Raw genomic sequence first — 25,940 nt, 5'->3', positions numbered from 1 at the left:
CTCTTTTATGCAAATAAAAAGAAGCCAGACATACTAAATCTCAAATATAGCACTGTAAGCCCAGAGTTCACTCCTTTCCTACTTTTTTGTTACAAGGGGGAGTTACAGAGCTCTTACATTCTTACTATACACTTTTCATTTCCTTAATATCCAGAGTAATTAAATTGAACTTACCTGTACTAGATTGAACAATTCCGGAGTCAACTGTTTGTCCAAGAAGGTCATACTGGTTTAAACGTGACCCATCTTCGGCGACAACAACTGAGCGAGCCGGCTCTCTGGTCCACTCATAGACAACTTCTGCTCTTGTATAAGCATCTGAGAAAGAAAAAAAGAGCATAGTTATACATCTTGTTTGTTCCTCTAATGAGCTGATTGTTCCATCAGCTTCATATTTTCAACCTCATTGTTACAGATGGCACACTAGAAAATGAAAGCTCAAATTCGTTTGATTGGTAATATAAATACACATTTATTCTGAGGGGTTCTTTGAGTCATTTGTTCACTTCTAACATTGAGAACATACAAAAGATACAGCACTGTGCTAGTATTGCTATAATAGACATACACAAGGTTGCTGACTTTATGTGACTTATATTGGCATATGAGAGACACAGAGAGCCAAAAGGGATATATAAAAAGTCCACATAGTTTTTAAAGTAATACAGTACTGGGTGAAAAAGGAATTAAGGGAAAAGGGCTACATTTAGATATGGGAAAGGACTTGGAAAGACTCGTAGTCAACACTTTTATAATTGCAAGTCCAGAAAAGAGAAGGTGGGCAGAACAGAGGTCAGAAGAAAGAACTTGTTCAATAGACAACATGTTTTGTGGTTGTTTTTTGCTTCTTTTTATTTCAGGCAAAGGTGTGACACAGTTGAGGAAGACTAGTATATCCACAGAAAAAGGCATGAGATTAGAGACAATAACCCTGAGTCCATATGTACCCCATGGTGTACAGTAAATGGAGAAATACCAACAGAATTGTTGCCGTAGAGCCCTTGGACAAGAGGCTTGCACTGGCATTCTTTCAAGTTGATTATTTGTGTGGGTATTTATAATCATGATGCTGTTTATTTTCATTAGCCAAGTCACTGCTAGTGAAGACATCTCCCATATGAGGTTCTGGTTCATAAGTCCTTAATCCACTCAGATTAGAGATGAGTGGATGGAAATGAAGTAAAGAAAGAAATTAAGGGGGGGGGGGTAGAAAGAAGGAAGAAAAGAATGTGGCAGGAGGGAAGCAAACATTTCACAGAATTTCTGTTTTCCAGTAACAGAAGACTCACTTCACATGGCTGAGATGCTGTCCTCTGTTTAGATGCACAATGATGTTAACATTTTAAGGAGTATCAGATGAGGAAGAGTAAGCTGCTTTAGATTATTTGATGGGAGGGCATGACAACGAAGGTTGGCCTTATGATACAAGCTTGAATCCCTGGCCAATGGCCAGCTCATCCATTAGTCACATTTGGCAATGCTCCCAGGGACCAAACCATGTTCAGAGGGCTATGAAAATGTTTTAATTTATTTAAGATCTAAGATCAATATAACCTAAACTGTCATGTATTCATCTTTATGCCACCAGTTATAAACTATGATTTAAATAATGTTTTGGAACAATGCACCCCCCACAAGATAAAAATACTTAGGGTTCATTGAATTCTTAGCACTGGCCTTTCAACACAACATTCAAGCTCAGGCTTGAGAATTATGTTCTAAAGTATTGTAAGATTTTTGCATTATGGTTGCCTTTCATATAAAAATGATGTTATCTGCAAAAAACATACACTGACTTTGAAACAAAATTTGGAACATCACTTTTCTCAGAGCAGAGGGATGCAGGAAAGTTGAGATCTTGTTTCCCCATCTTAGGTAGGCATCCTGTCTGCCCTATCATCATTTATAAGTCAATTTATAGCAGCTACCCCTTGAGAAAACTCTTAAAGAAGCTTGAAAGAAAATAACTTAATGTATCATGAGACAAATTTAAGTGACAAATGAGTAATCTATAATTTGCCCCCACAGACTTTATACATTTCCTTATTTTCCATGGGTAAAAGAAAAAGGTGTTTCACCATTCTACAGAGTAGGATAATTTCATCAATGAGGAAGATATAAAATTAGACTTTAAAAATTCTCTTAGAAAAGGGCAGAGCACACACGTTGGTGAAGCATCTACACTACTTGCAGTCCATGCATACGAAGTTTTAGGAAAATATCTTTTCTGGTTAATGCAAGTTTCTGTTTTCTTACTGAATTCAACACACTGTATTTGTTAGAGCATGAACTGTCCTAATGCACCTCTTGGGAGAGCTTCAGTGGCCACATGCTTTTATCACATTTTATAGACAGTAAACTGGGGCACAGAATCAAATACGTGTTACAAGGCATGCCACAATTTAGTGGGGAAAGAGATATACAAGCTTAAAATGCTATTCATTCTGCTCCATCTCATTTGAAATATTTTTTTCTAGAAAAAAAAGTCCACTTGGCACATAAGCCAAGGAAGTCGACTGGTTCTGCGAATGTCGAGGAAGCTAATTCTAGAGCTCATGCCATTTGGAACAAGCCAAATCTCCTGCTACTATATTGTACAGTTGTTGGCAACAGTGCAGGCACGGTATCATTTTATACTTGAGTTGTCTCTGGAATGCTAATACAGTTAGAGCAGGAAAAGTGGTGTGTTATCTTTGACGCCTCATGCTTCATATTTTTAGAAGTACCGTGGTGTATGAAAGCGTTCCATCCCTCTTATACAGTGCAGGGAAGGTTCACATCACTTACTACATTGAGTTTTTCCTGGAAATTTCCCTAAATAGGGCAAAAGTTGGGAACACAGAGGTGGGGTGTGGTGAGGGGAAAGGGAAATGGGGAGAGAGAAGGAAGAAAGGGAGGATTGGAGAGAGCTTGGGGGAATGGGATGGTTGGGATGGAGGAAGGGTGGATAAGAGAGTAGGGAATAAGATATCTTAATTAATGGAGCCATTTTAGAGTTGGCAAGAGTCTTGGCTCTAGAGGGGTTCCAGGTGTCCAAGGAGATGTTCCCAGCTAGGTCCTTGGGCAGCAGAGGAGAGGATGCCTGAACGGCCTTATCCCATAGCCACACTGATGAATATCTCGCATATCACCATAGAACCTTCATCTGGCGATGGATGGAGATAGAGACAGAGACCCACACTGGAGCACTGGACTGAGCTGCCAAGGTCCAGATGAAGAGCAGAAGAAGGGAAAACATGAGCAAGGAAGTCAGGACAGCGAGGGGTGCGTCCGCCCACAGAGACGGTGGGGCTGATCTAATGGGAGCTCATCAAGACCAGCTGGACTGGGACTAAACAAGCATGTGATCAAACTGGACTCTCTGAATGTGGCTGACAATGAGGGCTGACTGAGAAGCCAATGATAATGGCACTGGGTTTTGATTCTACTGCATGTACTGGCTTTTTAGGATCCTACTCTGTTTAGATGCACACTTTCCTAGACCTGGATGGAGGGAGGAGGGCCTTGGACTACCCACATGGCAGGGCACACTGACTTCTCTTAGGATTGGAGAGGGAGGAAGAAGGGGAGGGGAGGAGTGGGAGGGAAATGGGAGGAGGGGAGGTGGTGGGAAATTTTAATAAATAAATAAATTTTAAAAAAATTGTTCAAAAATAAAATAAATAAAAATAAATATAAGAAAAAAAGGATTCACTTCCAGAATGCAAACTGGTACTTTATGGTAGAGAAGATAGAAGGAAGACACAAGAATAGTTTATGTGAATTGATAATTCTTAAATATAAGGAAACAAAAGCTGCTCAGTCAAACAATTTAGGACTTGATTTCAAAGGGCTCACTTTCCCTTGTAAGAAATTGTAAAACAAAAGCCATTGGTTGAGGTTATGAAATAACCTAGTGTTAGTACTGCATGCACACCTGTATTTACTATCAAGAGAAGAACTATAGAATCAAGTTAGAGTGCCTGTTATTAGCCTCAATGCCCAGGTTTCTATGTTTTCCTTTGATTCTTCACTCCTCTTCCATATATCACCTTAAGTTTAAATGTTGAAAAGCAAAAAGGTACTTAAAACCTGGTTAGTATAATCTTTCTTTATTCAATGAACATGTATCTATCGAATTGTGCTACCCTCTGCAACAGAAAATGCTAAATAAAATATACCCTGCATCTATAGTTTTGGTTGTGAGCCTAGCCCTTAATGGCTGAGCCCTTAATCCAGCCCAACCCTGCTCTTATAAAAGTTGCAGCCTTCATACAACAGAAAGTGCTCATGAATAAACAAAAATGATAATGAATACATACAGTAGCAACTGTTAAAAAATAAGCGGGGGAAAGAGATAAAAAAGATTGATAGGGCCATACACAAATTACTATAGAAACATTGGGAAAAAACTTAAGAGGTCCTGGTCATGCTGAGTTGTGGTAGATGAGAAGGCTATCCACAGAGATGCAACCAAGAGAAGCGCAACACAGGAGCGATCACACAAGAAACACCCAGGAGAAACCTGCTTAGACATTTTTTTCTTTAACTTTATTCTTTTCATAAGGTACCTTATTTGTTTTCTCCCCAAGTCCCATTCCCTTCTTTTAAAATACATCTCTAATCCTTTAGATGAAAGGATTATTCTGCCCAACCTTCTATGAGAACATAAGCAAAGTAAAACACATTATTTTATACTGAGAAGTAAGTAGATGACGCCTAGGTTTTTGGAAAAGCTTTGATCTTTGGGGCCACTATTTTTTTTTTATTTTCTTTACCAACAATCCCTCATCTCCCCAAAGCAGATGCAAGTGCTTGAGATGCCATTTTGTGATGAAGAACTTCATGTAAAGATTCCCTTTGTTAAGAGGTGGGACTGAACAGACTTCAACCAACAACAACCTTTACATATCTCATATAAAAGTGTATGATGACCCCTTTCCTTTAGCCGTCCACACTACCAGAGTATGTCTTATTGCAAATTAAACTTTAATTCATTGATCAAATAAGAACACATTTGAAGCCTAATTGAAGTTGAGAATAATTGGTAATGACACAGTGATGGTGGTGATGGATCAATACTGTCTTAGGAACAATATAGTAGGTGATCTTCGATCTTCTTCCTCCTAAGGAAGTCCCATTGTGGACTGGGAGAACTTATCAAGGATCATATATTTGAGGCACTATTTGATATCCAAGTAATCTATAATAGCATCACTATTAGAAATGGAACTCACTCAGGAGAAAACAGCAGATTCATAATGTAAAGAGTACATTGAAACAAGAAAGCGTTGGGAAAAGGCCGTCTTCCCTAAAGTCCTGTTTAGCTGGAAGGTTTGGAGGAGATTAATTTTGAGTCCTCAGGATAGAATGTGATCCATAAATAGAGAACAATGTCTCCCCATGACTAGAACTGCTAGGCACATGAAGGCCGTTCGCTATTTTCTTTGCTTGCGATCATCCTACACTCTCACTATTTTTCTTCTATGAATCATATTTTACCAAAATAGTTGCTCAGTCTGCCTGTCTAGTGGGAACAGTAAGCTAGTTAGGTAAACCAAGATTGACTCAGTCCCTGTCTGAAATCCCTCTGCAGGAAGCCAGGAATACATTATCCTCACTCCATGTATGCACTACAGTCAGAAATAGAAGAGGAGAGATAAGCTCAGAAAGTCCAGCTCAGCAGCCCAAAGTTCCCTTGTCTCCCCAAAGGTACTCCTTGGTGTTGCTTTCAAACAGTACAGGTCTATAAAGTTGACACAATAGAGATACGACTACGATACTATCAAATGGAAACGAAAGCATCAATACATTCATGAATTCCATGGGACACTCATACCAACCTAGAAAATTTTAGACATGATCATTTATTTTCTAGATATCTCTATAACATGCCTTTGAAGATATATCTTTAAAGCATGTTTGAAGAAAAACACCTACACGTTGTCACAAGCCAGCTATGAATATTTTTCTAAAAACCTTGTAAATTCAATAGAGCAATCTGCTTTTATTGGAATGAAAATGTATCTATGAGATTCAAGATTCTTGTCCCTTTTCCATAAATACTATTTGATGATGCTTTTCTACTAGATGGTTTAATTCATGGGTTTTATTTTAGTAAATAAAAAATAACCCGGGAACTGGAGAGATGGCTCAGTGCTGAAGAGTGCGCATTACTCTTCTCAGGATCGCGAGTTTGGTTCCCTGCACATAAATCAGGCAGTTCATGGTCACTTGCACCTAAAGCTCCTAGAGATTTGATGTCCTCTTTTGGCCTCCACAGTTGCCCACACATGCATGATGTACATTCACATAGTGTCCAAGCTAGAGTTACTGATGGTGTGATGAATTACTATGACCAAAGCAACATGGAGAGAAAGTGCTTAATTTGAGCGTACACTTCTGTGTATCATCCCTGAGAGCAGAAACTCAAACAGGGCAGGACTCTGGAGGCAGGAGCAGATGCAGAGTCCATGGAGGGGTCCTGCTTACTGGTTGCTTCCTATGGCTTGCTCAGTCTGCTTATTTGTACAGTCCAGACCCAGCAGAGCAGAGATGGCACTGCCCTCATTGGACTGAGACACACACTCCAACTAATGACTTATTTTAAAAAAAAAGTCTTGTAGCTGGATCTTACAGAGGCATTTATCTCAACTCAGTTTCCTTCCTTTCAGATAAGTCTGGCTTGTGTAAGCTAAGGTAAAATTAGTCACCATACATAGACACACATACATACATGAAAATAAATATCACAACTTTTTAAAAAATTAAAGTAAGGACTGATACTCATAGGCAAACAACTCTTGTAATATAGGGCTGACTGAATTTTCTTGATGTATTTGTGACTCTCCAACAGACCATAACTAATTGTAAATCTCTTGCTTAAGTTCATAGATCTTGCAGAAGAATAATGACAATTTGAAGTAAATTTACTTACAGCTTCCAAATTTTAGTGGGCAGGCATGGGCATCCATAGGGAAATCCTCCAAGTGCATTGGGCATTCCGCTCTCACCGTCAGTCTTATTAATTAAGGAGACAGAATACAAACAAAAGCTTTATAGATTAGACACTTGCTGATAATTAGAGCTTGACGTTATTAACTATAGAATACATATTACCAAAGCAGATTACATGGACATAAAAGGTACACCTATGATATATTCGCAATAATCAAATGATCTAGAAAGATTTATGAGCTACCGTGATTGTTTTCTATAATTTTCTGTTTGTCTTGTAAAAATCAACAAGATTGGATTTTGAGAAGGGAAAAACATTACTGGTGTTTCTTATAACAAAGAGCATCCACTAAATTCATCTAGCTATGGAAACTGTTCAGAGAATTAGAGTAGATATAATCAGAATTGCATAGTCAAATAATGGATAGAGTAATTTCCCTGATTTGATTATTAAACAATGTATACCTAAATTGAAATCATATTGGAAGTCCTAAATATGTATAATTATTGTCTGTCAATTAAAGGTGCAAAAACTCCTATAAAAGAACATGCATAATTGCCACTTGATCCTTGATTGTGAAGGACACAATATCAGCAATACCAAGAATAGTCCTCCTGTCCTAATCATTCTCTGAATCCTTCCCCAAACTACAGCACCGAATGGGACAAAAAATGGAACAGGTGAAGCAGAAAGTTTCCTGGAGTTTGTGAGACTGGTTCATGCAAGGTGCAAAACCTCCTTGATGATTTTTGTGAAGTAGGAGTCAATTTCCAACAGTCAGTTCTATTTACAAACCCATTGCCTAGTTGAGGCAGGGCTCTACTGTATTTCCTATCAGTCTCAGATGTTCTGGTATTGTGGATGACTCTACTCATGTTTTTGTTTTTTCATTTGTTTGTTTTGATTTTGATACTGGCTTTCTCTGCATAACAGCTCTTGGCTGTCCTGGAACTCATTTTGTAGACCAGGCTGGCCTCAAACTCATAGAGATCTAGGTGTGTCTGCCTCCCAACTGCTAAGCTTAAAGGCATGCACCACCCCCATTGAGACATTCTATTCGTGTTTTTAAAAAATATGCTAAAACAAATTCATTGAACTATAAATATATATTTATATTATGTATATATAATATATATTAGTAAATATATATTAGTATATATATGTATTAGTAAATGGAAGTGTGGGAAGACTTGTGGTTATTTTCTTCATAAGATTTAAAAAGAAAAAAATTTATTTGAGTGTGTTCATGAATATGAATGCAAATATTCCTTGGTACATATGTGAAAGGACAACTTCCAAGAGCCCATCCTTTCCTTCCATTATGTGTGTCTTGGTTCTCCTACCTACTGAACCACATAGCCGAAAATGTTTGAAAGATTTTTAGCAAGTCCTGCATTACTCTTTCTATTAAGTAGCTCAAAAACGTGGTAGAATGGCTTTATAGCCAATTAAAACAATTAGGTCTTATAATACAGATCAAGGCATTACAGAATGCATATTAATATTTGTATTACATGTTCAACTATTTTAAAAGTTGGTAATGCGAGGAAACTGGTGAGTAATTTAGTTAATGGAACGTGTCATTTGTTTATGTTAAAGAGTTTTACAATCCCAGAAAACATTAATGCAAAACCATTTAGGATCTGAACGTCATTGACACATGAAAGGAATAAACACTGGGTTAGGGTCAAGCACGAGTGGAAAGTTGCCTGTCTGTAACTAAAGCAGATTTTAGTTTGCAGCATGCTTGGGTCCTGCTTGGAAGCTGCCATACTCTGTGTATTCATATCTATTGGTCCTTTATTATCTTTTCCGTTGTTATTTTCCCCATATTCTTAAATCCTATTGTGTTTTGACTAGATTGATTCAATTCCTAGAGAGGTTTTTAAACTACTCTTTCTATCTTTTTTCATCTAAGTAATTGTTTATGAAAACATGCATATTCTGGCAACATCTCGCAAAGTCGAACCATCATTCTAATCCCATATTAAACACAGACAACAAAGCTGAGACTTTTTCTTCCTGTTCCTCTTCTTCCTGTCCTCCTCCTCCTTCTCCTTTTCTAAGGGGATAAGCCCCAGAAAGATGGCAGCATGAAGCTTTCCCTAAGAGCTGACTTCTGGGCCACAGTATGCAGTCAGTCATTGGATGCCTCTTCGGGATCAGATGAAGAAACATATTATACACAATGCCCATTTTCCTGATCTTTTCCTGTATCATCACCTCAAAACAAAACCACAAACTCAGAACGTGGCATGAATTTCTATATTGGTGCCTCAGTAACTCTTCCTAGTTCCTTCAGTCAGCCACTTTCCCTAGTGGAATGTGAACAAATTACTTCTATGTTTATGAATAAAAAAAAAGGCTTTTCCTTTTTTCACCTTTCAATTCAACACAGACAAAACCTCAGGTTACAATTGTCCTAAAGATGTTTCCAGGAAGAAAACAAAACATGCAAACAAGAACACCAGCTAGTGTCTTCTGCTAATTTGCTTCATTATTAAAAAATCATTTTTAAATACCATAATTTGAAACAGGTGCTGAGATTGTGGTAATTGGGAATTCCTTCCCCTTTGCTCCATACAAGGAGATGTCTCCAGTTTTGATACTACTGTGATTAGCACAGATGAAGTTGCAGCAGCTTACAAACGAGCATGCAGTATGAAATGAGAGGGATGTTATGAAGTAGCACACACGAAATTATAGCTCACCCGGGGACACAGAAATATTTGACAAGAGTGGAAAGTTCATAAGGACAGGATGTCAAGAGGGATTGCAGGTGTGAAATAAATTGCAAATTCATGTCTACCATGTGAAATACACATATTTCAATGAAAGCAGTTTTATTATTAATTTTGGAGAAGGAAGCTCTTGGTAATTTCTTCAGACGGCTTTGGACAATTAGATATTTTAGATGGATTAGGCAGCCCTGCTAATGTGATTTTGTGTTTAGTTAAAAAAAAACAGTAAAAGAAAACATGGGTTAGAAGTAGTAGTGTTCTTCTTGTTATCTCAGGTGTTTTATATGAGAGGTCAGAATTTTATATGAAAAGGAAACCTTTGTTCTCAATTATTTGTGCAATTTCTAGATGAAATCGGAGGCAGACAGTGTTATATTGGCTATCTCAGTGTAAAGAAATGGTTGGGCAAGGATACCATGACTTAGGGACAGAAGGCAGGGAGGCCAAATTTTAGCTAAAAAAATAACCAAACGTAGGAAACACTGACCATTCCAATCAATAGTCATACTGAGCAACCAAATTTCAATTAAAAAAATATTTGTTTTTCATTAAAAAAATCAAAGAATAAATCAGAGACCATTCAAAATTTGTAAGTTAATATATAAAACTGTCTTTCTATAAAAATTATTTAATAATTTTGTTTTTGTGATTCATGCTTCCTTCATTTTATCTCTAAGATGCTGTATATTTATGACATGCTTTTCAGTCAGTTTCGAAGGAGGAAATTTTTTTATAGCATACCCACATATGTAAACACACTGTCTTCACATTAAGCCAAATTAACTATCCCTAGCTAAGGATATTATTTGAGAAATTATGTATTTCTTCGCATACATAATTCCATGTGAATTTTTAAAAGAACTTTATACAGTCATAATTTTCATTTTGTCTTCCTTTTTTGCAGAAATGTTTTTGGATATCTACCATTAGACAGCCTCTAGAAATTTCACCTAGATCTTATCACAATGCAGGGAGATATGAATTTCATAACAGGGACTAAAAGGTCCTCATGTTGAATTAAAGCAAATACAGCCTTTGCAATGTTGTATTACTTAATCTAGACTTCATTTACATTTTATTTAACATTGCAGGCATGCATGATATTTTAGAGCATTATGATTACTTAGCAGAACAAATTTAATGCTTAAAAAGTACAGAAAACCCAAAAGCCAAGCACCAATCAGCACTCTGAGGATTTACTTCTTGGAGCAGAACAGGAAATACAGACGTTTTAGCACAGGAACCGCAGCCCCCTTACCTCATGGTGTACAACAGCGTGCCGTCCTCCGTGATGCGCAAGAGTTTGTTAGGCATGGTCATGTTGTGGGCCACAGACTTCTTGCCATTGTGGAAAAACGTATCTGGAGTCCAGATTTTACTGGCCATGAGGTTGTTTAACCGAAGAACTGTCATGGGCCCTTTGAATTTTAATCTTTCGTCCTTCCAGCTTTGACGAAAGAACACATCTATTGTATATTCCTGGATAATTTTGGGAAAGAGCAGAGTACAGTCTTACGTTTTGCCATAGAAGTAACTTACAAATACGATTTTGGAAACTCAGTGTGGCTTAGTTGACATTCTCAGAAGCAAATGTGGAGTGGCATTTACATGTTAGTGTTAGAGGAATTAGTGGAGGCTTTTGCAAAAAAATTTTAATATATGGATATATGTATGTGCATACATATAGACGTCTGAAAATTTATGGGAAAATGTTCTCAATTTTCTCCTTAGATACCTGAAAGTATAACACAAACTACCTTTGTCACCAATAGTAAAATAAAATCGATAAATTGCACTTTGAAATATAAACACATACTTGCAGGTTGTATGCAAAGGAGAATATTTAAATTAATGGACTTCAGCAGTAAGAAGAAAACATAATATTTATAGCTCCTTTGTGTTTTCTGCAAACCTTATCATCAGAATCAAGCCAATCATGGTGTTGATATAGATGTAAAAATCCTTTGACTAAGGAAATGACTTCTTGTTTTTTTTTTCAAAAATAGTAAATAGTGTATGTAGCTCCCCAATTCTATTACATAGTGAACAAAACTATAAAAATATGGAATAAGTTAATCAAATTTCACAAGTAATTCAAACTTTTTTTCCACATAGAGAGGGGCGAGAGAGAAGAATGCAAAGAAAAGAGGCGGGTGTATTAGTGATCACGCGTGTGTGTATATCACGGGAGAGATGTGCGAACCTCATCGTCATTCACAGTGAGGGAGTCTATTTATTTGAATAAGCAGAGCATTCCTTATGGCATTACCCAGAGATGAACATCTGCTCATCTAAAAACAAGCGATGTGACTTACCAACTCCTGAAATTGAAAAGGATAGTGTTCATCTTCCTTGCAGTACTTGCTACATTGGCACTAAATTTAGGACTCAATGATTCAAAATAAAGATTGCCACATCTCCATTAATCTTAGCATACTCAAAACCAGAAAGGGGGGGCGGGTGGCTAACTAGAAAACATTATGCCACATTTTCCTAATCCTGTGAAGCTTGATGCTTCTGAAAGCAGCTGCTTTTGAATCCTGTGCACGTCATCCTTAGGACATACAAAACAAATAATTTCTGTCTCTAGGCATTCTGTGCATGTTTTAAAGTACCTGCCTCTTTCCTAGGATTTAAACAATACAAAGTGAAGTCTGAATGTATGCTCGCCCTTCTGGCAGAGGTTTGATATTGCTCAGTCATCACTGATCCATGACGTTACATCATTAGTGGATGTCTTCTAATGCAACATGGCTAATTGGGGTGACTGACTTATAAAGAAGGAAGTGAGCAAAATGATGATATTCTGTTGATACAGGCCAGACAAGATCCCATGTTTGTTGCTGGGCTTTTCTGTGTCAGAGTGTCAGATGGAAATCACTGGGATACGTGATAGGAATTTATTTGCTGCAAACATTTGTTAAGCATCCATTAAACTCAGCAAAGGGAGAAATTATTAAGACTTGAGTTTTATTGGAAGAACCATGGAGGACAGGGATTGTACATTAGATGATGAGGCAATATTACAGAAGAACAGTGCATATCACTCATACTATATATAGTCTTGTGCATATGTCTCCTTGTCGATATGATATCCAATGACCTTTCTATTCTTCTTTATCTAGCTACAGCCAACTGTTCTCAATACAACGGAATAACTTTAGACTGATTCATACTACAGAGAATATCTACAGGTAAATCAAGATCCCACGCATACCTAAACAGATTATGTTCTCAGGAATCATAACACCACTCATTTGCCAGCTCTAAGGAAGATTCTGTTTGTTTGGGTTTGGTTAGCTTTTGAAAGCATAGTAAGTGTTAAATGTAAAATAATTTTCAACAAGACAATGCCCAAGAGAAATGGCTCCAAAAATTATGTCAAAATTGTCCATGTCCTAACATTTGTGTTTTTATTATTTTTCCATTCAGCTTTATTTTTCTGTGCTAAAGGAGGACAGTGAAATCACCTTTCCCAATTTTGTTTGAGGCAATTCTTCAAAAATAACACACACACACACACACACACACACACACACACAGCAACACTAAGGGTAAAATATATTCCCTCCTTTTCTCTGTTTGAGGAGAAATAAAAGCTAAACAAAAGCAGTTGATTATGATCATATCTCACATAATTTCAAACAGTAACACTCTCTGCCCCATGTTTTCTAAACCTGATTATATGATTGAAATGGTAGCACCAAGCAACTTCTTGGATGCCCTTATACAACATGAACTAGCCCCCATGACCCCAATTTGTTAGATCAAGATTGGCCATTTGGAACAATATGAACCATGTTTCCCTTTTCAGAAAGATGAAACAAAATCTAAGGAAGATTCATAGTGATAGTGACTATGGGTATAAAATCAGTACCTATTATTTGCCTTCCAATATTATCAACACAATTTTTTAGGCTAGAATTCTTTATAGCTTGGGATCAAGAAAAAGACTATTTGGAAAAGTGACTTAGTAAAAGTTACATGGTGGGAATTTGAAGAAGATAAAAAAAAAGCTGTCATAACCAAGATAAACAAAAGCAGACTACAAAAGATGGGACTAAGTAGAAGAGACTGAACAAATGCCAAGTTTTCCCGAAGGAGTTACTGAAGTTTCACAATTATGGCTCCCACCTTACAAGAGAAAATCTTTCCCAAGTTTGTCTGGTTTATAGAGTAGGTCCCCAGAGAATATGAATCTTATTTCTCAAGATCTGGGACAAAACATCCACTTTGTACCTAAATAAATATCGTATTGAAGTGTTCCGGTTCATGCTATTTATTGACATCTGTGTGTGCCTTGACTTGATACATTTTAAGCAGCACAGGAAGCGAGGCTGTGGGATTGTGCAGCCTGGATATTTCTGTCAGAGCCTAGTGCCCTGGGAGTGTGCTGCTTGTGGCCAATTAATGGTTTTTAAAATAAGCTTAAGGAGTTGACCTCATTTTTTTTCTAGATGAATCTGGATGCCTTGGGAGCTAAGCAATCTTCAGGGACAGTCTGCTGAAGTTTCAATTGGTACCCTTAGCTAGTGGGTCACTTTTCTTTCCTGAGAGCATGCAGATGAGAATATTCTTGAGCTGAAAGGTTTGAAATGGGGAGTAGATAGAATAACATTTAAATAACATTTAGAATGTATTAGGACCTTGAAAACACTCAGTAATGACAAGTTCAACTATGGTTACTATTAATCAGATATTTTATTAGTTCCTGCTTAAAATATAGAGAAAGCTATTCCTGTTTGTAAAAAGGAACTTTATCATCCTGTCTTTAAAATTTGACTGCCTCTAAATAAAACTCCTTTTTATACTTAATCTCCCATAATATAATTTAAATAATTTTCTAAGCAAGAGAAAAGGTACAGGATCCAGGACCCACTTTGCAATTCAGTTGTAAAGCCTAATTAGATCATCACAAAACAACGCAAATGCTGTCTCAGAAATTATAGACAATGAGAAAGATCAGCTTCTGTACACCCTCTGTTTTCCTTTTTGAATGTTTGAGTTTTGTTGTTGCTGTTTGAAGACAGGGTTTCTCTGTGTAGCCTTAGCAGTCTTGGAACTTACTCTGTAGACCAGGCTGATCTCAGACTAACAGAGATTGGCCTGCCTATGCCTCCCAACTTCTGGAATTAAAGGCATGTTCCACAGTTACTCAGCTCTTTTATAATTTTTTTTTCTGAAATTTATATGTGAAATGCAGTTTTGACTGCTATAGGGATACAGACAAGTAAAATCATCCTATAATGTACCTTTATTTTAAGGCAAAACTACAATGTCATTGGTTCCTTGAATTCCTGTTAAATTGAATCAACAACTCAAAAGCATAGTCAAGTCAGTCAAGATCCAGCATGGATGGAGGAGGAAGCTCCACCCATCACCAAGGAGTTATTGGCAACTGGTGACTGCTAAAGGAAGGGATAGTCAGGTTTTCATTTGAAATGTGGTCCCTGCTTGGCTTCCCAAGCTCTAGTAGATGGTCCTAAAACCATAAATATTGGCAGTACAGATAGGACACAGTGGACTCAAAATAAGAATCCATTAAGTTGGAAAGAAGATTCTCTTGGGTGATTGTGGTGGTAGTTAGAGGGAAAAGAGGATCAAAACTCATTGTATATATGGATGAAATTCTTAGAAGAATAAATATAAATAGATTTTTAAAATAAAAATAATTAAAATTTGCTAAATATATTAAAGGAATTTTATGTTTTCCTTCTGGCTTCCTTTGAGTGCTGTTCCTTAACAACATGAGGCACTCTGTCAGACGCAAGAGACAAAGGCAGAATTATTGTAAAAAAAATAAGTTTAAAATAAATATAAAAATAAACAATATATTATTCTAATTCCATGACCTTTATTTCATTGTCTTCCTTATCAAAATATTCAGAACTCAAGGAAGAGGGTTTAGTTTAGTTTAGTTTAGTTTAGTTTACAATGGCCCACAAGAATTCACTTTTTTTCACAAGAATTGGGCTTCTAGGTTTTTTGTTGTTGTTATGTTTTTCGAGACAGGGTTTCACTGTAGCTTTGGAACTTGTCCTGGAACTAGCTCTTATAAACCAGCCTGGCCTCGAGCTCAGAGATCCACCTTCCTCTGCCTCCGATTGCTGAGGTTAAAGGTGTGTACCACCACCACTGCCCAGCCAGGGCTTCTAGTTCTATCAATAAGCAACTAGTAACCCATTACTCCCTTTAAATCACACTGTGACGTCAGTAAGACATGTTTGTCTTTGCAACTTCTGATTCCACTTTAAGAATGTAAGACATTGATTTGCAATAAAAAAATAATTTCAAAAAAAATAATAATTTCACCAAGCAGTACTGTGCATGCAACTAAAAGCAGTGTTAAATTTTATGTCAAGGAATTTGATTGAAACACAAGTAAGAGTTTGGTATTGTTTCAATGAGAAATGGCAAGCTTTTCTTTCTCAGTTTGGTCCCTGTGTAAACACAGAGTTCAGAGGAGTTTAGAAAGGAGAAAATTCCCTTGAAGGGAGTGTGGGGTGGGGTAGGGTGTGATTTAAATCATTTGTAATCTTACATGAATGGGTACCTATAGTAACACAGACATCTGAGAGATTTTGAGTTTTTGGTTTTTAACATTTTGGCCAGAATACCGAATGTTCTGTATCATATGAATATGATTTTATTATATTGTGCTTTAATTGGGTGGTGGTGAGACTTTAATGCAGCCTGATTTCCTCCTAGAGACAGGTTTGTGGACTCACAGACTGGATCACCTTATAGTAATAAGGACAAGCACAACCACTATATGAAAGTGATGAAGCCTCTGAATGAGTGAAAGAGAATGCTAAGATTAAGTATGTACAATATGGAATACAAGAAAAAATAATTTGAGTTTCCTTTTAAACCAGGAAAAATCTTCAGCTTTTATTTGATTTCTCCCTGAGCTACTAAGAAATCAAAAACACATTTGTATTAAGAACTAATAAAGGACATCTTAAAATAATAAGACATAGTTGAAATATTCATAATGGTATGTTTTCATGACATCTTTACAATGTTTCAGTTATATATTGATGGAACTCTTAAATTATCTAAGATTTTCCATAAAAAAGAAAGGTCAGACACACACACAGTTCCATTTTTGGAAATAATTTGATGTACATTTTGCAACAAAGAACATTTCTCTGTCCTGCATTTCTCCCTCTCAGTATTTTTTGCTTTTAATTAGAGTCAACTATTCTCTCAACTTTGATGTTCGTTCTCCATATATAGCCGAAAAGGATTCAAACATGGTGGTACAAATGGCTGCTTGTTCTGGAATAGCAGTGCTTATCTGTAAGCTTGACATCCCTGGATCACCGTGTTCTGACAACTGAAGTGAAAGGCATGAGGCACATTGAGTCCCGTGGTCAGAAGCTAAGCACAACAGTCATTTTAGAGATGAAAGGGAGAATGCTGTAATGGTTGACTAATAAACACAGAAACAATGTGTGTGTGTGTGTGTGTGTGTGTGTGCGTGCGTGTTATAAAATATATATTGTCAGTATATACACATGTATTTGTTATAATATACACAAAGACACAAAATTATAACCAAATAAGGCTTTTCAAGTAAGTTCTTAAATAGTCTATACCTTCCTTTTAAAACATCCATTTAAAAAATACTAGAAAAGTCAGGTAAGCTTCCATCAGGATCCAACAATGCCTCTGTCTGAACAAGACCTGAGCTACAACACCAGCAGCATTCCTTACATAAAAAAGAGGAAATCTCACAAAGCTCTACCAAAAGACAGAGAACTAAAGGCAACTAAGGAAAACTGAGAGGGGGAGAATTAGTCTTCCCTAAGAATAAGTTACTGAAATACAAATAATATACCACTACAGTTATCCAGTACCAAGTGTTCAGCCCCCTAATCACGTGCACGCGCACGTGCACATACACACACACACACACACGTAACACTGTGTGAACTGAGCACTGTATATACATTGTTAGACATATATAACAATACAATCAAAGAAAAGGAGACCATGATTTCAAGTAGCAACAAGAAGGAAGAGGGTCCTTAAGAAGGAATTCAGACAGGACAAGGAAGAGAGAAATAATATAATTAGATTTTAATTTTAAAACTCTAAACAAAAGCAAGAAATCAAATGTCTAGTGTCACTTACCATATCATGGTCCGAAACTGGCCCAAAACTGGTGACGAAGATGTCAGTCTTCACCTCGGTTACACGCTCTGATGAAGCAGGAAATTGTGCCAGTGAGTGTCTATCAACAGCCGCTATTAGAGCTAACTCACATGCTCACACCCAAATGGGAAATTCATTGGCTTTGATTAGCCATTTCTAAAACTTGTCCACTATGTGGTTCAGGTAATTGACTGCTTACACATGAAATTTCACAGTTAGTACTTTCAATGAGGTAACGATCCTAAATATGCCTCCTTGGGAGGCTGCCTTTCAGGAGATCTCAGCTGCTTCTTCACGACTTTTTAAGAATGATACACTTTGTCTAAGTGGTTTGGAACCACTTCCCATTTTATTAATCAAAATGTTAGTACAGCCATATGCCTGAAGGTTAAATATTTTTACATAGTTAGACAGATCTCCCAGGTGCATTGTCTACCCTTGGGAGCAATAGAGGAGTGTTTAGCAGGCTTTATGGACTCTTGCCTCAAGTGTATGCTTCATAAATGATTGCTTTCTGTTACTAAATCATACCTGAATTATCCAAACTACTCCCTGGGAAAACCATGACAAGTAATGGGAGCATTTTTAGTTTTGATGATGAGGAGAACATATTGTGGCATGGAAAAAGTTAATATAGTATGCTGGGGTTTTTTTCCCACATTGAATGTAATTTTTATTAGAGTGGCCTCTGATGGCCTATACAGAAACCGATGAACCGTATTTGCTGCAGTTTTGTGACAACTCAGCAGAGATATTTTCAAGGAAATACAGTTGCTAACCAAGAAACAGGAACAGATCGCTGGCTGAAAGGAAAAGATTTGCTTAGGGATGAGAATGGGAAAGAGAGCTAAATAATTTTCAGGTGCACTCTGGGAAATGACAACCCAGTCTCGTAAGAGCGCCTAACACGTGCTTTCATTTCTAACGCTGCAGCAGTAAAGTCTTTGGAGGATCAAGAGCTAGCCTAGCTTGTCTCCCTCAGCAATTCACTCGTGGGTACTCAAGACTTCAGGATAAATTCATTACCAAGAGTTTCACCTCAATCAATAAAAACAAGCAGAGGAGGAAATAGAGTCTGAGACCATCATTTCACTTTTTCTTGTCTGAGCAAGTATTTCCTTGATTTTAAAACATCCAATAAGTTTCTTCATCTGAGAAGGATCGTTGGTTTAGCCTTTAAGCAGTCTTAAATTTTTCGTAGCTTGTAACAAAAAAAATATCATAGAATTGTGGATGTAGATCTCACTTCTAACAAGCTGTAGCTGAAGAGAAGTAAATGCCCAGCAATGGGCCTTGGCTGTGTTACCGATTTTTCTCTTACATCCTTGGCTCTGCATCTTCTAACATCCACCCTCATATGTATCTATACCTGTATCACAGACTTTTTATCCATATATTTTTAACTATGGTTTTTCTAATTTTAAAACATCTCATTATTTGCTATAATAACAAAAAATTATATAATGATTTCACTATGATATTTTCATGCAGTTTATTCTGTTGAACTTAGGGTTCCTTCAGTTAGTAACATTTTATAACAATGTTGTAACCATTCTTCAATGAAAAATCACAAAAGGAAAATCAATACCACATATTTATAAAAACTAAAGGTTATATTATATGGTGTCTCTTTTAATTCTTCTCTTCGGTATCTCACACTTAGATTTTATTTGATAAAATAAAATATACATATCTTATTCTGCAGAGGTGCAAAAAAAGTAGATATTAGAGCCTTAGGAAAATTTGCAGTCTAAATTATTTCCTACCAAGTAAAAAAATTGAAAAAAATTGTGTTTTATTATTTATTATCCATTTTTGTGCTGTTAAATCCTACTGAAACTGTGCAATAGAAAGAATTTGAAACTTATTTGTTTTCTAATAATTCTTCATCATATGATCGATATTCCTATTGGGTATTGCTTTTAGTTCATTGAGTTGACCTTTTATTATTTCGAAGGTTTAAATCTTATTGCATAGTGACTATTAAATATATGATCTATAGTAATTATCTTATGTAACTGAGTGGCCTGCAGTGTCAAAGTTCTTTCTGCTTTTCCATTTTACTTTCATTCTTGAGATGCATGTTCGTTTAGGAAATGCTAACTAATTCGTCTGCGCTTTGGCATAATTTGCCAACCTGGGGCACTGTCTTACAAATCTATTTCACTATTGTCTGTTTCTTGTATATGAAGAAAACTAAGTTTCTGTTATGGAAATTCCACAAGGTAACTAGTTTAAGGAAATTGGACAAGCAATTTTTTTTAGTATCAAGTGATTTGCATCATCATTTATGATGAAGTGGTCTGAAGAAGTGAAATAAAAATTTACAGAATATAGGTACTGTTTTTTCTCGGTTGTTTTAAGATCGAAGGTTAATAGATGGCCATTTATATAATCAACAATTTTGAAAGTAAAATCCTATTTATAAAAATGATTGTGCCAAATGAATAAAACATGAAATATAGTTAAGTTTAGGTACATCTATAACCATGCATAATTGTACCTGTGCCAGGTAAAGATTAGAAAAAATGGGAAACAATTTACATGAATGACTATCACTACATTCTAAATTTTTTTAATTCTAAAAGTTTTAAAACTTTTATTATCTTTTATTCATCTTTGGCCTGCAACATACTCATAATATCAGTACATAACCTTCAGATACTTTATAACAGCCACTTGCCTCTGAGACTTGCTAGTATGCACTTTATATTCCAAAACATGAAATCTGACCTCAAGTCCCTGCATCATAGGAGTCTGAAATGACTTCCTCACTGTATTCTCTAATAATATATGTATCCTTAAAGAGTTTCTGACTGGTAATCTCTGTCATTTTCTTTTAACCTCCAAATGGAAAAGAGAGAAAAGAGGAGAGATAGATAAAGGGGAAAAAAGAGAAGGGGGACAGAATTGAATGGAAGGGGAGGGAAGGGAAGGAGAGGGGAGGGAAGCAGAAGTTGCAAACCAGAATCATGCTTATGAAGGAGAGCAGAAACAAGTAACTACTGGATGTGAAGAATGGTTGATGTCAGAGAAGAGGGAAGAAGCATAGTCAAATGAAACAGCCTGCCACTCGGTTCCTGAGCAGCATAGAGCAATTACAACAGGAGAAGGAACACTTTCTTTGCTTTTTTTCTTCTTAATGACTCTAAGACACTATGTTTCAAGTAAATATAATCAGCTTTATTGACCTGTTTGTTTCCCAAAGATCTTTAGGAATACTTTCAAAACCATACAATGGTTTCATGCTGAGTATTAGGCCAAAATAACACATGAAGTTTTGAGCTAAAATCTATTGTTAAGAAGTTTACAAATCTCAAAAGATATTAAAATATCAAATGCCAATATTTAAATAATTGTTTCATTCATTTCTGTGGCTTTCATTATACCATACTTCTTGTAGTCCAGCATGAATTCAGAGTAAAGTTCTTGGCCAAAACAGACCTGTCATGGGTATCAGGAATATCGTGAGAATTCTGTCAGTCATTCTTCCTAATAATCCCAAGCACAGAGTCTCAAGAGAAAACATTTCTACAAATGAATCTTAGCAAACCTCTTTGGTAAGACTATCTCACTGTGTTTGACTAAGAAATAATGACTTGACATTAAGGCTTGTATAGGCTCAGGACCAAGGGGAAGTGAAAATATTATCATTTCTTGGTGCTCTTGTTGAGATCTTGAAATACTGCTAATGAACCTTATTTTGCTTGTGTGTTTGGAAAATATTTTCCTTCCAGGTCTTTCTCAATGAGATTCCCAAGTAACATCCATCCATCTATCTATCTATCTATCTATCTATCTATCTATCTATCTATCTATCTACTTGCCTATCTGTGTATCATCTATTATATATTTATATATATATGTATATATAATATATATAGAGAGAGAAAGAGAAATGGGATAATATATACCATATATCAATCAATCTATCACCTATCTATCATCTAACTATCTCATCAACTATCATTTATCTATCAGGTATTATCGATCTAAATCAAGAAAAATTAAAATTGAATTATATGCTCTAATACCAGAATTCAATGATTTGATACGGCACTCACATTTCATTAAGCATACTTGGATGATGCCCAGTATTTTTCTAGAGATCACATGACAAAAGGTCTGAAGAAAACATGACATTTTATGTTTTAATGTCTTCTACTTGAGAGCATATGAGAGCCTTAAAAGAAACTTAGATAAAAATGCCTATAACCTAGCAAAAACCAAATATGACCAAATCCCCTTCATAACTATGGAATTGGCTCAAAAATACAAATCAGTTAAAAGAATTTGAATGGGAGAAATGTTCAAAGATTTAAATTTTCAAATAATTTCCCCCAGGTTGTTTTCCTCACAGCAGTCTTTTCATAGCCAACGTAACTGAAATTCAATGGATTCTCTAAGTGAAGATGCCTGCACATATTCAGGATTCAAGGCAAAATACATGGATACTTCATATAAAATGGGATCACAGTGACGATTGTTACTACAGTTTTGGAGAATATAATTATAAATCAAAGTAAGAAATTTATATTTTAAAGTCAGTCCTTAAACCAGCCCACCTTTCCATGCTGTGTTTAAACAGATACCAGTACTACATCACCTTTCAACTGCCAGACAACAAATCTCTTTGACCTAGACTTTCCTACAATATTGAGACACTATTAAAAGTATTGAAATAATAGCAGTTCAGAAGAGATATTTCCAATGGATGATTAGCGCCAGAGGCATAAAAGAAAACATCACTACAGTAAAATAAGTAGACCATGCATTGGACTGAGCGATTAAGTTCTCAGCTTTTAACTCTGGTTTTCTTCTAGTAAAAGCTATGTAAGTGTATGAACTATCCTTGCATCTTTTTAAATCTACCCCTTTTCATGTTATGAATGAAGAAATAATAAATGGACCATCGTTGAAGTAATTTTTTAAAATAAGATTGTAGGGTCATAGAAGCATTTGTTATGTGTGTGAATTTAGCATATTTCTTATACTCAGTGTGTTAGCTAGACATAATTCTTTATAATAGTAAGAAAACTGTGAACAAAAGTGATTAATATTTCCATCTTGCAGCACATCTCTTCACTCTATAAATGAAAGCATATTCAACCAAGATTTGATAGGTAGAATCTAGATAGACAGGTAGGTATGTAGATGGCTATATAGAAGACAGAAGGAGAAGACTGCCATGTCTAAAGCCTGGTAATGCTAATGATCACAGGATGAAATGTGCTTTGAAATAAGTGGGACTGTAGTGGAGGCCCCTGTGGATGGCAGAAAGCAGCTGACCTTTCTGCTAATGCCATTAAAAGCCTTTGGGTACAGAAGTAACATTGTTACTTGAACCTCCAGAAAATAGCTGATACTGGGTGAACAGTGGAGTATAAAAGAGACTATAATAAGAAAAAAAGGGAGAGGGGAGAGTTGTAAGCAACATTTTAACAATACTCATAAGAACAGCTTGTTTAATGGGGCATTAGCCACATGCTAGATGAAAATGCTGTCAACTGAACAATTCGGAAATATTCATTGGGAAAGTTTTCATGCGCTCTTAATTTATTAAATCCTATATTGAGACCAAATGGACTCACATTAGTCAGGATCATAAAATAAATGCAAAAATCTTAGTTTCAAATGGTCCTGTTTAAGAACTGGAAATACCCTGGGTTCTCACTTAAACACCATCATATAGACAGGACCATGCCAAAGAAGCAACACTAATCTCTCAATCTTGCTATCCTCCTAATACAACAGGGGGGAAAATGGAAGTTCGCCCCTAGTTAATTTGTAAATCAACCTAGTTTGTTTGTGTTTACCGTCTAAAACTAGATATAAGGCGAAGAGATTTGCTTTAAGATCGCTATAATGTCCCTGACTACATAGTGGGATGGGGTTCAGAGAACTCAAATGATACAAGCATCTCTAGGGAAAAAAGTCGATTAATTTTACTATGGCACAGCATATACATTTCATTTTTACTGAAAAACGTTTTCCTTCTATTGTCTTAGGAGTGCTGTCTTCTAGAATAGTATTCATTTTAGAGGAAGGGTATGCATGATAGTCTTGGGGAAAATTAGCTTCTTTTTATCTGTATACTGTCATATAAAGCTTTGGGGCATGATACACCATGCAGTACTTGAGATATATGATGGCAACATAGCAATATCAGATAATATTTCACCCCATAGGAATTAGCTCTCTGTTACATTCCCCAAAATGATTTTCTGTGATTCTGACCTCTGAGGTTCTTATCTCAGGAAAATTATATACATTTTCATTTCGAGAATTCACATTCTATCATAAGATGAAATAATCTATAGAAAACATTTAGGAGCCCTCCCAATGTACTGGAAAAAAAGTGGAAATGGAAAGGATAGAAAATATGGATTATAGGGGCACAGAAATTATCCATTCCTATTTTCTAAGACTGGTTTTTGTAACCTGACTCTAGTCTCTTATCCGAGGAAATTCCTGGCATTGATCTTGTAGATGATCGGCATACAACAAGAACAACTAGAATAGAATATTTATAAATGTACTAGAACATTCCTTAGTATATAATGGTGATCCATTACATAAGCTGCTTTCAAAGTCCAACTGGAGACTTCAACAGAAAAGATTCAGAGGGGTTTTCTGTTTATTGAACTGTGTTTTTTGGGTTTTGGTAGTTGTCTTTCTCTCAAAATACAACTATGTCGTAGACTGTCTGCATCTACTTTTTCTGTGGAAGGGTGTTGCATTTGCAAATATATGAACATCTGTTCCACAAAACTATAATTCAAACTCCATAAAACTATAATTTTAAAGTTAATAATTCTAAGTGTATAAATTTTAAATACTCTTCTCAAGAACATTTTTTTTTGTAAAATAAAGCAATCATGAAAAGGAATTAAATAAGCAGAGTCTTTTTATTTGTATTTTGTGATGTTCTTCAATATATATGACCTTTGTAATTCTAAGACTATCACATTGTGAAAGAAATATAAGCTGTTTGAAATTCATCCAAACACAAATACAAACCAGTATTTTAACGTTAAATATGATATAATTTTCCTCTCTGATCTCAGTATTACTTGGGATGCCAAATAATTGTAAAAGGTTGTTGAATACCAAGTATCTTATGAGTTAGTCAATTATATTTATTTATTTTTTTAAAAAGTATAAAATAGTCATTTGATGCTGTGGAGCTTCACATTGGATTGCACTTCTTCACTATCAAATTTATTTTTATGCACTTATTCACTACCAAAAATAAAAAAATTGTGACAGTATTTCAACTTGAAAACAGTCTGTTTCACAATCACCTTCACAACTCATGTATATCACCTGACTGCATGAGAGTTCATTGACCTTCATACACTTTGGGTCTGATTAATTGGGAATGTTTACGCTTATTTTTTGCAAGTCTTTTTATTGAATACTAAAGTTTATGAATTAATTTAAAGTGAAAATAAATTTTATTTTATATTTTTTTAATTTATTTATTTTTTTTATTTTTCAATTCAAATATTTACATTTCCTCCCTTCCTCCCAAATGTTTCCTCGTTTGTAGTGACTTAAACTTTTTTTCGTCTTTGTTTTTGATTTTTGAGGCAGGGTTTCTCTGTGTAGCCTTGGTGCCTCGCTTGGTAGACCCAGGCTGGCTTCAAACTCATGTAGATATACGCCTTCCTCTGTCTCCTGGATATGACTTAAACTTTTAAGCATTGCACAAAATATACAGTTCACTCCCATTTGCCTTCCTTTAGTTTTCCAGTTTTCTCATATTTGAAAGAAAAACACAACCCAAAAGACAAGTAAATTCCCTGAGAAACCAATATCATTTTTTCAGTGACGAAGAACTTCAGGCAAGTTGGCTTTTTCAAGCTGAGTCTTCTTATAATAGCTGCATTAAGAATTAGTTCAAAAGATTTTGTAAGAGTTTGACTAACTCAAGATTGGGGAAACTATTCTGTTTTAGCTTCTCTGTTTACTTTTATAGGTTTTCTTGTAGCAGAGCTGGCCTGAATTTATTTTGCAACCCATGATGACTTTAAACTCCAGGTTCTCCTGCCTTTTGCTATCAAGACCTTTGATTAAAGGCTGGGATTAGAAAAAAAATC

General features: G+C 35.9%; 1 protein-coding gene across 1 annotated transcript in view; it reads right to left on the bottom strand.

Moving 5' to 3' along the window:
• Gabra1 (gamma-aminobutyric acid type A receptor subunit alpha1) overlaps window positions 1-25,940 on the bottom strand; it is a 56,351-nt gene that overhangs the window by 18,144 nt on the left and 12,267 nt on the right. Inside the window, exons 4-7 of the mRNA XM_075941304.1 lie at window positions 17,818-17,885; window positions 10,937-11,157; window positions 6,917-6,999; window positions 175-318 (exon numbers count right to left, since the gene is read on the bottom strand). Of these exons, the coding sequence (XP_075797419.1) occupies window positions 175-318; window positions 6,917-6,999; window positions 10,937-11,157; window positions 17,818-17,885 (516 nt within the window). The remainder of the gene's footprint in view (window positions 1-174; window positions 319-6,916; window positions 7,000-10,936; window positions 11,158-17,817; window positions 17,886-25,940) is intronic.

Source organism: Microtus pennsylvanicus, chromosome 11, assembly GCF_037038515.1.
Source record: "Microtus pennsylvanicus isolate mMicPen1 chromosome 11, mMicPen1.hap1, whole genome shotgun sequence".
In the NCBI taxonomy this organism is placed as follows: domain Eukaryota; kingdom Metazoa; phylum Chordata; class Mammalia; order Rodentia; family Cricetidae; genus Microtus; species Microtus pennsylvanicus.
This window is presented reverse-complemented; position numbering and strand designations above follow the sequence as displayed.